General features: G+C 34.3%; 1 protein-coding gene and 1 long non-coding RNA gene across 6 annotated transcripts in view; one reads left to right on the top strand and one right to left on the bottom strand.

The window, feature by feature from the left end:
- SCN9A (sodium voltage-gated channel alpha subunit 9) overlaps positions 1-13885 on the bottom strand; it is a 178766-nt gene that overhangs the window by 71696 nt on the left and 93185 nt on the right. For all 5 annotated transcript variants that reach the window (XM_032755528.1, XM_032755524.2, XM_032755526.2 and 2 more), the window contains exons 14-17: positions 12865-13103; positions 10626-10799; positions 9463-9819; positions 4892-5368 (exon numbers count right to left, since the gene is read on the bottom strand). In XM_032755528.1, the coding sequence (XP_032611419.1) occupies positions 4892-5368; positions 9463-9819; positions 10626-10799; positions 12865-13103 (1247 nt within the window). The remainder of the gene's footprint in view (positions 1-4891; positions 5369-9462; positions 9820-10625; positions 10800-12864; positions 13104-13885) is intronic.
- LOC116810717 (uncharacterized) overlaps positions 1-13885 on the top strand; it is a 241829-nt gene that overhangs the window by 207523 nt on the left and 20421 nt on the right. Inside the window, exon 8 of the long non-coding RNA XR_004370360.1 lies at positions 9568-9727. This is a non-coding gene — a long non-coding RNA (uncharacterized LOC116810717). The remainder of the gene's footprint in view (positions 1-9567; positions 9728-13885) is intronic.

The raw sequence follows: 13885 nt of genomic DNA, 5'->3' as shown, positions 1-13885 counted from the left end.
TGTGTGTGTGTCCTTGTCTGGTTCTGGTATTGGGGTAATACTGGCTTTGTAGAATGAGTTTAGAAGAATTCCTTTCCTTTTGATTTTTCTGGAATAATTTCAGAAGAATTAGTATTAGTTCTTCTTTAAATGTTTGGTAGAATTCATCAGTGAAGCCATGTGATCCTGGACTTTTCTTTGCTAGGAGAGTTTTTATTACTGATTCAATCTTGTTACTCATTACTGGTCTGTTTGAGTTTTCCATTTCTTCATGATACAATCTTGGCAAGTTGTATGTATCGAGTAATTTATTAATTTCCATTAAGTTTTCCAATTTGTTGGAGTATTATTGTTCACAGTAGTCTCTATTGATCAGTAGCTGCTGCAAACATTGTTAATGATTCTGAAGTTGCATCCAAATTTAGGCAAACAGAATTCAAAGGATATGATCCAGAACAGGCATTTGTAATAAAGTCCCCAAGTATGTCTTTCACACACTAAAATTCTGAAGCACTGATCTTCATTATGCTATCTCTTTTAAATTCAATCTGTAGCCAATAGCTACTTACTGTGTGGATGTAAGCACTCAATTCTATACTTACAATAATTGTACATTGAGTACTTTTCAATAGGCATTTATCTAATTATGAGAATCATGTAATCTTTATTACAATCTATTTTACACATAAATAAACTGAAAAAAGGTTTTTGTAAATTGCTCAAGGTCATATCAAAAGCTAAGATTTGAGGCGAATATTCTATCTTAAAAAGTGGCATTCTTAACCATATCCCAAGGTAGTGGCTAAGACTTAATGACATAAATATATAAATTAGGAGTTACTTTCTATTGGGTAATCGAATTTGCCTCTTTGGCTCATCCAGTCTCATCACAAACACAACCATCACTATTTCAAAGGCATCTCAGATATGAAAAAAATAAAAGTTGCAAAGGAGGGAATTCACAGTTCAAGACTCTAGGAACTCAAGTGGGAGATGAAGATTATGAGAATTAGAGCAGGAAAAGTTAGCATAGGAGGATTAAAGACATTTTAGACAAATAAATAAAATGTACACTATTTTAGTGATCCAAATGGGAAAACAAAACAAAACAACAATGACAGAATTTAAACTGGAAACATTTTAATCTGAAGAGGCTGGAAAGAAAGACCTTCGATGTAAGGTTTGTATAGTTGGCCACAGCTTAACATCTTATCAAACAAATTTCCTTTAGATCTTGAACCTTCATTATTTCTCAATTCTTATATTTTCAGGTAGGTTTGTCTATACTTAAGATGACATACTTTGAGATATGTCATGGAGAATTTTTTATGAAGAAGGGTAAACTTTCAAAGCTCATAATTAGAAGTCAGTAGCACTAAGAACCTGAGTTCTTAGGTAATAATAATGATGCAGAAATCGATGACAACAAAAACTTTTTTTAAATGGCTTGCTAATTCGAACACTATGCTACATGACTTAAAAATACTAGCTTGTGTATCTGCTACTACAACCTCTAAGGTAGCCACAAACTCCTGTATATTTAATTGTGCATACCACAGAAATGTAATAGAATAAGAATGTACACTCTTTATCATATAGATATAACCATTATGTAATGAGAAAAAAATTAGTGAAAATCAAGAATATTAGAATATTAACATCAAATGATTTTTAGACAACTCAGTTTATAGGGCACTAGATTTCATACTCTTTAGGAAGGGCTCATGGAATAAGTGACAGAGGAATTTTATGAATGGTTAAAATAATCTATTTCAGTTACAAAATACAAATAAAATCACTAGCCATAAAAGATAGCTGACCATTATGACAACACACCTTCATCTGCATGCCACAGATATATAAATTCTATAGCTGCATGGCTTTATACCCCAGGGGAGACAAATTGAATATTAAGTCCAATAGGAATGTTTGTTTTGCGTTTCGAATGGACAAAGAGAGGGCAAGAGAGGTAGAAATTCCATTGAGCTATAAGTCACAAGACTAGGACTCTTGACATGGCTCTGCCTTTATAACTGTATAACTATATAACTCTAGATTTGTAACTGTATAACTCTAGCTTTATAACTGTAAATAAAGTCACTTCCTTTTAATGAGTCTGCTTTTTCAGTTAGAAAATGAAGTGCTAAATGGAAAGTTCTATAAGGTTCCCTTAAAAATGTTACAACTCAACATACTAAGAATAAGAATTTTGTCAGCAGCTAAGGAGATCCATGAAAGGTCAGCCATTGGCTTTAAACGAAAGAAAAATGAACAGGAAAGAAATAATTCCTCATAAATGTTAAGAAATAATTTCAAAAGTCTTTGGTTGACTTTCCCCAGCTCCTGAAGTGCTTTAACACCTAGAATCCAAGTTTTATTCTGAGAGCAACTGTCTGCCAGGCAATTGGAGTTTATAATTTTAATCTTCTTTAAATGCGTGACTGAGTTAGTTAGAAAAAAACGGGTGACCGAGTTAGTTTCCCTTTCCATATGATACTAAACCTAGATGCCTGCTCCTTAAAAAGGCATACATGGAATCTGATTTTCTAACTTTAAGCTGAAATGAATGCACTTTTAAAATTTTGGGAGTATTACTTCTTCCATGTAGAAGATTTTAAAATATACAAATAAAATACAGCTGGCCGTCTGTATCCCTGGGTCCCACATCTGTAGAGTCAACCAACTACAGATGGAAAATAATTGGAAAAAATAACTATAAAAATACAACAATAAAAATAGTACAAATAAAAAATACAGTAAAACAAATATTTACGTTGTGTCAGTGATTTACTTTTACATTATAAGTAATCTGAAGATAATTTAAAGTGTACATATGAGAGGATGTGTGTAGGTTATATGGTAAACATTGTGCCATTTTATATAAAGGACTTGAGCATCTGCAGATTTTAGTCTCTGTGGGGAGCCTTCAAACCACTCGCCCATAGATATCGAGGGATGACTATATTTTATTCCTTACTCTACCGTCTTGGAAAAAATGTCCTTGGCTAGATAGAAACATATATCATGATTTATTTATTTAATCATGTATTCAATCAATTAAGTATAGAGCATTTTATTTTATTTTGTTTTAATTTAATTTAATCTTATGTATTTTTTTTTTTTTTTTGAGACAGAGTCTCACTCTGTAGTCCAAGCTGGAGTGCAGCAGTGCGATCTTGGCTTACTGCAACCTCCACCTCTGGAGCTCAAGTGATTCTCATGCCTCAGCCTCCTCAGCATTTTACATATATACATATATATACGTATATATATATATATCAGTCATGATTATTCCATATAATAACCATGGACTTTTTTTCCAAGTCCACTATAAATTCATGGAGGGTGGAGTCTTAGTAAGTTAAGGAGATAGAAGATATTTGGTAAATATCTGTCAACTACTTTCTAACATGAGCTAGAGAAAACAAAAGATTATTTTTAAATGATACCTCAAGACTTGAAAGCAATGTCATAAAATTAGTTTGTAATACGGTTGTTATATTTCACCATAAAAATACAACTAATACATACCTTGACTCACTAGAAATATGCAGGTAAGGGTAGGAGAGGAGGGCACAAAAAAGGTTTTAAAGAGTTCCTATTCTCAATGAATTTACAGTACCATTTGATGCATACCATAATTTCTCAAAAAATTACAATTTAAGATTACTGAATCCAGGAAGAGGTACAAAATTGTTTGGGGTTCAAAATGAGAAGGGACTACATCCATTTGGGGAGAAATTAGGAGAGATAAAATAAATAACATTTTGAGAACATTGAGTATGGTTCTAAACGTTTTACATGTATTAACATGTTAATTCATTTAACCCTGACCCAACTGTGATTTAAGTATTAACAATTTAATAAATGATAAATACAAGGGTGATGCCTTGAAGGATTTTGACTGGAGAAGGAAATCCCAAGCAAAGTGTGGAGGGTGTTTATGGCCTAAAAGGAAATTGGTTTGGTACAGGTAAAAATCTACGGGTGAGCACTAGGAGATACAGCTGGTCAAAGCTGGTTAGGGCCATAGTGCGAAGGCTTTGTGCACAGTACATAATTCGAGACTTTGGGGATGGCCAGGCGTGGTGGCTCACTCATGTAATCTCAGCAACTGGGGACAAAGTTTGAAGAATTGCCTGAGTCCAGTAGTTTGAGACCAGCCTGGGAAACATAGTGAAACCTTGTCTCTACAAACTTTTTTTAAAAAATTAGCTGGGTGTTGTGGCATGGGTGTGTAGTCCCAGCAACTCAGGAGGTGGAGGCAGGAGGATCACTTGAGCCCAGGAGTTCAAGGTTGCAGTAAGCTATGACAGCACCACTGCACTCCAGCCTGGGCAACAGAGTGAGACCTGTCTCCATTTTTTAAAAAAAAGGAGAAGAAAAGAAAAAAGAGAGAGAGAGAGATACTTTGCGGATCATGGATACATCATGAGAGTGAAATGATTGGGACTGAATCTGCGTAAGCGAAATTAATCAAATAAGTAAACTAGAGTAAATGCAAAATGGAAGCAGAGGCCATCAGTTGAGACTCTGCTTTAAATGGTTTAGGCAAAAAATAGTGAGTACAAAGGAAAGGTGATGAAAAGGAGAGGTGGATTCATACAGGCACTGTGGAGGGAAACTGTGTGTAACTTTTCAACTGACAGGAAACATGGGATGAAGGATGGGAAGGCTCAAAGATACCTGGTGCTTTCTCATACAGCTAAGTAAGATTAAATCAATTATTAAGAACTAGTAAGAAAACTTTACCAGATGAATCTTCAGGAAGCTGTTGTGTAAAGTCACGCACAAAAACTATGCATCACTATATGCAATGTTAAGAAGAACTTATGACAACGGAAATATGAAATTTTCATTCATTTCATACTAATTGTTAATAGGAAACACAAAGTATATGAAGCATTCTTACCACTTTGCTGTATTCACTATCTGAATCACTGCTAAGTTCCTCAGTATTCATATTTTCCAAATCGGATTCCCCAGGTGCAATTGGCACTGTCACTGTGAGGCTGGGATTGTGAATAAATGATTGACCATCACTGTCTTCCATCAAGTGTTTGTCCACGCTGCTTCCAAAACCACTGATTTTATCTTTTTCCTTGAGGAAATTGTGACCTTTGCTCATTTCAGCAAGTGTATGGTTAGAAATATAGTTTTCCTTCTTAGTATTCAGATCTTCTGCTTGTCTTATCTCCCTGGAAATCTTTGGCTTTTTGGAAAATGCTTTTAGAATAAATTCACGTAAGGTTTGTTTCACATAATTTATTCCCTTTTTAATTCTAGTCACTGCAATCTGGAGGTTGTTTGCATCAGGGTCTTCTTCAATTGCTGTAAGATTGTCTGAACTAAATGAGCTCAATAATAAGGCCAGAAATAGGTTTAGGACCTATATCAGGGTGGGGAGAGGGGGTAGAGAAATAGGGAGACAGGAAATATAAAAAAAAAATAAGTACACTTTTCCGAATATAGGCCACAATACAAACCAGAAACGAAGATTTCTGCACCTTTTCACATGCGGATAAGACCACATGAGAGAGACAGAGGAGAGGGTAGACTCCTCATCACTGTATCCCTAGACTAGCCCCTGCAGACTCAGCAGCAGAGGGTCAGCCATACCCAGGAAGAATTACCACGGGGAGCAGAGAGAATGATCCCTCACCATTATTATTATATCATTTCTAAGTTCATTTCTGTAGCAGTAGTTCCTTAGTCAAGTTCCCTTTTATGAACCCAAAAAACTCTCCCAGCATTCATCTGTCATTACTCTTTATTACCTGCGAGAAACAGGTAGAACAAAACAATTGTGACTATTTTCTTTCGTGCTAAAGATCTTTGTTCACTTTACCAGAAGATAAATGTCACTTGTTCCAACAAATGGAAAACATAATACTTACAAAATTCCTGTAATAAAATATTCTGTCCAAGAAGTATGCTAGAATACTACTTAATGTGACTTTTAAAGCACAGAAAAGGACCTGCCCCTTGAACCTGATTCACATGCAATAATGGCATTATGATTGGCTGGCTTCATTGCCTATTATGTTTGCCCTAGAAGAGATTACAAAAAAGGTAAGGACAATTTCTATTCTCTTGAGGCAAAGTCTTATTTTTGAGTTAATTATTTCTTTTTCTCACTGAAGTAGAAGTGCAGGTGAACTCAACATTGTAAAAAAAAAAAAAAAGTTCACAGAGGGCAAGAAACATGTAAATTATATTTAAACATTGTTTTATCCAGGAAACAAAAAAGGAAATTGAATTGGCATTTGATGTAAGTCTTTCCATGGCCCAAATCATCTACCCCATGTTTTAAAAATCAAAGTAAGACCTAACTGAAGAGAAGGTACTCATCCCTCATTTTGGTCATACCTAAAACAATTTCTCTGAGATGTAAGTAAAGAGAGCAGGTTAAAACTGTGTGTCTCAATAAGTCCGATTTAGGAGAAAATTCTGGAGGTGGGTGGTCTGGGAATCATAGTGAACAATTTTGTTAATTGCTAAAAATCCCTGAAATGGTTTAACAGTTGTCAACGAAAAAGTATATTTCACTATGAAATACATGTTTGTGTATATTTGTTTTAATAGGAATATAGGTGAAGATCTGAGGGTCCATTTTACTGCTTTAGTCTCCTTAATCTGTTCAAATGTTAAACCATTTTAACAGGGTGCAGTGGCTCATGCGGTTCTCACTTCATTGAGAACAGCTGCTGTGACAACTTTCTTTCCTTCAAAAATCATAAGTCTCTAATATTTCTATAACCTAGTGGGTATCACAAATCAAAATATAGTCCATTTGTATTATCTTTGTATTATCATGTTAAACAAGAGAAGAAATATTAATAAAATGTATACTTGATTCAAAGTCTCATTTTGATTAATGGTCTTCACAAGTTTCCTGATATAGACCCGAGCTAACTAAAACTTATTTCTCCAAATGTTTTCCTAAACCTATGGTCCTTAACCATTTCAATTAATTGGCAATAAAATGACCAAAAGAATAAATTAGAGAAATATAAAAAAAGAGAAGCCAGTTTAGCCTATAACTCTAATGTGGAAGACTATATCAGGAATATATATTTTTCCTTAAATTTTAATTCTATGATATTGGTAGTTCCTCCATTAGTCAAGAGTTGGTTACCAACTTTATGAATTTTCTTCTGTATACTTTCATTGCCAAGAATTAGTAATTAAAGAATAACAATATGAGTTAATTAATACTAATTCTACATGAATGAAACACTCACCAATATATCCCCTCTGTTTTTTACTATAAATCTATATTGCCTTTCAAAGGAAAACATAATTCTCACACCAGTGTCCATGATCAAATATTATATTATCCATTGTTCAAAGGCCCACTTCAAAAACCTCCCTTAAGTCTCAATCTAGAACTCTTTCTTTAAGTGTCAAAAGCATTTCATTTTAACCTCATTGGTAGAACTCATCACTTCTTCCTTGTCTGATAACTTTTGTGTTCCACGTTTCTGTGTCCTAATAAGCATCTTAAAAACAAGGATTAGATCAAGGGTAACTGGTTTTGGTCTTCCACCCTAAATAATACCTAAACAATGCCTTCCTATCTAAACAATACCTAAATACCTTTCTCTTCACAGAGAAGATACTAAAAAATATTGAGTGGATAGTATGGTGAGAGCTAAGGGAATGCCTTTCCCTTTGAATTTGCCTGAATAAATAATAAACACTTAAATTATTTGTGATCATTGGCTTTGATGTGGCCTGTTTTCACAAGTTATACCTTTCCCAATTTCATGATTTTATGTCAAAATTTTGTAAGAAGAAATGCACGGCTGGGCGTGGTAGCTCAAGCCTGTAATTCTAGCACTTTGGGAGGCAACGGAGGCTGGATCACCTGAGGTCAGGAGTTCGAGACCAGCCTGGCCAATATGACGAAAACCCATCTCTACTAAAAATACAAAAATCAGCTGGCACGGTAGCATGCACCTGTAGTCTCAGCTACTCAGGAGGCTGAGGCAGAAGAATTGCTTGAACCTGGGAGGCAGAGGTTGGGGTGAGCCAAGATCGTGTCATTGCACTCCAGCCTGGGCAACAAAGCGAGATTCCATCTCAAAAAAAAAAAAAAAATACACAAGCAAATCCTGCTATTGGAGCTTATAAATACAAAACAGAGAAGAAGAAACAAAGAGAATGTGCATTTCATTCCATATTGGAAGGAATTTGCAAGGCTATATAAAACTAGGAAGCTTATTTATTACTACAATTTGAGGGTGATCAACAATTTTAGAATGGTAATCCATGATGTATATTTTTTGTGCAGTAAAAATCTAGAATTTGTGCTGCATAAATGCCTTTGTGTATGTCTGGCACAGTATCATTTAGCGTGTGATTGGATGAATGTAAGTTTCTGTCCTGACTTCTGAATCCTCTTTTTATGGTGGTTACAAGGACAACAATATTTTAGTAATTTTTTTCAACTCAGTGGGAAGTGAAGGCACTTACCATATGGCTGTTACCATATCCCACCTTCTGGATACCTGATGAGAGATTTGATGTCAAGCTGACCAACTGAGACAAGTCAACATGGCAGATTTGAGAATTGAGATGAGTGGCTCATAGAAGAGCATTTTATCCCAATTTTCTCCTGCTTGTAAGCTTGAAAGTTTTCACTAATCAGTATAAGGAAGAAAAAAATTTAAAAAAGTACAAGCCAAGAAAACACTAATTCAAAAAGTAGGCAGATTGCTATGTCCACGCGATGCTATAGGCCAGTGGTTGGAAAACTTTTTCTGTAAAGGGCCAAATGATAAATATTTTAGACCTTATTGGGCATAGGATTTCTATAGCAGCTATTCACCTCCGCCACTGTAATGTAAAAGCAGTCATAGAAGATACGTAAATGAATTAACATTCCTATGTTTGAATAAAATTTATGAACACTAAAATTTGAATTTCATATAATGTGTATGTGTTATTTATTCTTCTTTTGATTATTTTAACCACTTAAAAACGTAAAACTCATTCTTAGCTCCCAGGGCCACACAATAACAGGCATTAGACTGGCTTTGGTCTATTGGGCATAGGTGCTGATCCTTGCTATAGAGGCTAGTCTTATACATGGCTATAAGGTGCGGGACCAGTCCTTTCATTTGCCTTGGCCCATTATTAACTTCATTTTTGTTATTATTAACTTAATTATATTTTATTTACTAGTATAGCTTCAAGAGAGCATATGCCATCACTTTCAAAATTAGAGAAAAAGAAAGCTTTGCCTTTAAATGAATAGGCAGTGATTTTGAAAAATATAAATATGGGTTATTTGGCTAGGGAAACTAATACAACATTTTGTTCTCTTTCCTGTTCTTTCTTGTATTAAAATTATCACTATTCTGTTGCAATTAATAATTTTAGATATAATTAATTATAAAATTATAAAAATAATAGATCACATCATCCCAAAATAATTTCCACAGAGAAATTAAAATGTATGAACATCTGGTTACATACCACCAGGTTTCCAATGACCATGACCATCATGTAAACAATAAGGCACATAGCTTGACCAGCGACCTCCATACAGTCCCACATGGTCTCTATCCACTCTCCACACAGCACGCGGAACACAATCAGGAAGGAGTGGAAGAAGTCGTTCATGTGCCACCGTGGGAGCGTACAGTCATCATTGATCTTGCAGACACATTCTTTGTAGCTCTTACCAAAGAGCTGCATGCCGACCACAGCAAAAATGAAGACGATGATGGCCAACACTAAGGTGAGGTTACCTAGAGCCCCTACTGAGTTACCAATGATCTTAATCAGCATGTTCAATGTTGGCCAGGATTTTGCCAACTTGAAGACTCGGAGCTAAAAGCAAATATAAAGTTTAATATTAATCACTATGAAAAATTTTTCAGTGTTTCCAATCTTGATTTTTGTTCTAAGTTTAAAGCATACTTTAAGTCCTATAATATTGTCATTATTATCTGGCTAAAATATTCTTATTTTTCATTTTCATCTATTTTCAATATCTCTGTTATTTTGTTCCACTTGCCACAAAAAATTACAACACATGTTATGAAGAAACGATGTACTTTTAGTTCAGGATTGCTATAGAAACCTCTTATCATAATTTGTGATATTATTTCTCTTAGAATTGATAATTTATCCTTAATTCTATTTTCTAATACTTTTATATATTTTTTCATGCTGACATTTAGATAAAATCTAGCATATTAGAGGAATGTGCTTTAAAAAGTCTTTATTTGTTTTTATATTGTTAAGATCAGACAACAATTGTTTTGGGGGATAACAATTTGATCCTTAATTACCAAATTCATAAAGTTATGAACATATAATCATTGAAATTCTGTAAGCCACAAGCTTCTTACTGTGAAATACATTATTGTACTACATTAATATAATAGAAAATATTTATATTATATTAGTGTGTACTTCAAATTAGAATTGAGCATGTCTTCAAAAATTGTAAAAATATCCATGCGGTTTTAGTTCTTTAAGTGCATTTGTCAATGAATGGATTTTATTTTACTAGATATCAAGATATAATCTTGCCTTTTGATTCAAATTCCCAAAAGTTTTAAATAATAATGCAAAACCAAAGAAATACCCCTTTATTATAGAATATAATGGCAACCTTAGTTTATGTTTACCAGTCTGAATGATCGCAGAACTGACAATCCTTCCACATCTGCTAGAAAGAGCTCCACTAAACTTAAAGTCACAATAAGGCTGTCAAAAATATTCCAGCCTACTTGGAAATACTCATATGGATCCATGGCAATCAGTTTTAATACCATTTCAGCTGCAAAAATTCCAGTAAAGACCTAAGTGAGAAAAATAATGTTTTTCTGTTAATATTAGAAAATAGGAAATCAACACAATGATAATAATCACTGTTTGCTCCGCATTTACTGTGTTCCAGACAGTTTGCTAAATACTTTATAAATGGACGTTCTTATCTAACTTAGTCCTATAAACGAGGTATTGCTCCTCCCTGGCTCCCATATAAGCATCAAAAGGTTGAAAAGCTCTAACTGTCCTGTCAGTGCTCATCATTTTTAGACAGCATTTTAGAATAGCACATTAAAATTTCAGAAGAGTAAAACATTTGGTAATTGACACAGTCGCTATTTTCAAAGAATTTATGTGGGTCAAAAAGTTGTTCTGGAAAAAGATAAAAAGAAAACATAAATTGATACTGAAATTTTGAGCCAGTCTTTTTTTTTTTTTTCTGATCTGACTACTGTTAGAGTAATAAAGAACACGTTGACTCACTCCACTCTTTAAAGATTTATCAGCAGAAGAGAAAAAAGTATTTAATTGACAATGTGGCAGCTAAACTAAGACTTCTAAAGCGTTGACACAAAAGTACATTGCAAAATATCATTAATTCATGATACTGGTATCAAAGGACTCACTTAAAAAGGCAACACTGAAATGAATCCTTTGGGTACACTTTGACTCAAGGAATCTGACCAAAGAAGATTCTAAGGGAAACGTTTAGGTCTATAACTTTAGGAGTAAATTTTCAAATAATGCAGGATCAAGAAGATTGGCAGGGAGCAGCTGGACTTGAGGTTGTGGTAATAGCTGTGACCAGGTAAATCCTTTCTGAGTTCACAGGGATGCAGTCGTCTCAGTGAGAAGGTACTTATTTGCAAGATCTGGATCTCCACCAACAATTAGAAACTAGATATTCCTGCCTTTTTCCAAAGATAAATAGAAGGGAAGAAGAATGCTAACCCAGCGAACACATGGGGAAAAACATTGTAACTGGGAATATTTGTAGACAATTTAGAAGAAAAGACAGACTCAGAAAAGAACTTCTGGTCTTCAAATATCAATTTGTTTGGGACCACAGCAAAAGCAAAATTATCTTATATAGACATTGACAAAGATACCCAAAGTTATTCATGGTTTATGAAGAGTCATAAGCTGGGATTCTCTGGCCCTAAAAATGAACTGGTGCCTGCCTCACATCTACAGTCAAAAACCGGCACTTTGTTTACCCTGAGTTAGTGTGACCAGCACTGTATGTTTTAGAGATCACTCTGGCATCAATTTTCCTAATTGGATCTTATATCTTCTAGAAGTCTGTTGATCACCTTCTTGCCTATCCTTGAGTCTTCTATGTCCAGTTCAACCATTTTGGTTTCTCAAAATAGTTGTTTTCAAAGCTTGTTTCATTAAGTCTTTGAAGTTTTGACAATAATGATGTTGATTATGATGATAGCTTTAATTTATTGTGTATTTACTATATGCCAGGCTAATAAGTAGAAAGTATTTAATCCTCCCAACAATATGATAAATGAAATATAGTTATAATTATATTATAAATAATAATTATCATTTTATAATGAAGTATTATTTTATAAATGATAAAATTAAATAATATGGAGTTAAAATATTTGTCCAAGGGCATATCACTCATATAATGCAGAATCAGCATTCAAACACAGGTCTTTGGGACTCTGAGGACCCAAACACTTCACCACTATTATGTCAAAGCAATATATCCATAGGTTTTCTGAAAATATGTGAGGTGTGTACTTACAAGAAAGCAGCAATGTAATTAGGAAGGTATAAGAAAGAACCAAAAATGTTAAGTGTTGCTCCCAAGAAATATGCTTGCAGAAAAAATCATTATCAACTCCCAAGATGGTAACCTTTTATAGAAATAGTATTGTTATTTATAGACCTCAACACTACTGCACAATTATTTTAAAAGACATAACCAGAAACTTGACTCTACACATCCATTCATATGGAAAGTTCTAGATATGCATAATTATGAGGCTGCAGATTCATCTGACATAAAAAATATGAAATGACAATGATGACAACTAAAAAGAGAAACTATGAGTACATAATACACAATAAGAGACTTACCAAATTTCCTACAGCAAGTACATTTTTGAATTCCTCAGTCATTGGGTGGTGTTCCATAGCCATAAATAATGTGTTTAAAACTATGCAAATGGTAATTGCAAGATCTACAAAAGGATCCATTACAATAAAATAGATACACTTTTTGAATTTTATCCAATATGGAGAGCAATTCCAGATCAAGAATTTGTGTGCAAATCTGTACCACCAAGGTGGACATTTTTGTCTGGACTCTTCAAGTTCTGGGAGAAAAAAACACAGAACATGGAGTCAGCCATTTGTCTATTTCACCCCTAACCAGATACAAATCAGTCAGGCATTCTAATATTGAAACAAGGTTTATAGTTTAGAGTTTGAAAATTTAACAGTACTGTTTCAATGAAAGCATAGCCTCTTATGTAAGTCTATTATGACATGTTCGTTGCCTAGATGAAGCATAAGAGAGGGTAAAGAAGTGAAATTTATGACTGCAAGCACATATGTGGACATCTTTCAGAGAAAAATGCACCTAACATGTGATGGTAAACAGGAGAACTATGTTTCCTTAACAGAGAAATGTATGTTTTCCACCAATATGCATATTTTTCACCTGTGTTTTTAGTCCCATGACAACAATAAGATGAGACTATTCTGTCCAGAAAAGAACTCTTGCTGTAATAGTTCACAGGTGAAAACAATCCTAGAACCAAGCAACTAGAAATAATTTTTGGAGGACTCATGAAATAGACATTTCACACCATTAGCCCATTTACTTCTCACCATTTATTTTGGGGATTAGTAGACATTTTGCCCCCATGATGGGAATGTGGGGGGTGAAGTGTTAGACCAGGGACCAGGTGGGACCTGGGGCATATTGTCAGATGAGAGGGTAGAAGCCAGCACAGTTTGCAAAGTTGTCACCCTTTGACTATCTTTGCTTATTAGAAGAGACAATTTTTGAGCGAATATGTAATTTGTAAGATTATATAGTGACAGAATCACATAGCTCTGGGTTAACCTGGTTTTCTGCATCAATTACTATTAA

This window comes from Hylobates moloch, unplaced genomic scaffold (genome assembly GCF_009828535.3).
Source record: "Hylobates moloch isolate HMO894 unplaced genomic scaffold, HMol_V3 SCAFFOLD_1, whole genome shotgun sequence".
NCBI classification, from domain to species: Eukaryota; Metazoa; Chordata; class Mammalia; order Primates; family Hylobatidae; genus Hylobates; species Hylobates moloch.
The sequence above is the reverse complement of the archived record's forward strand: the minus strand, read 5'-3'. Positions and strand labels throughout refer to the sequence as shown.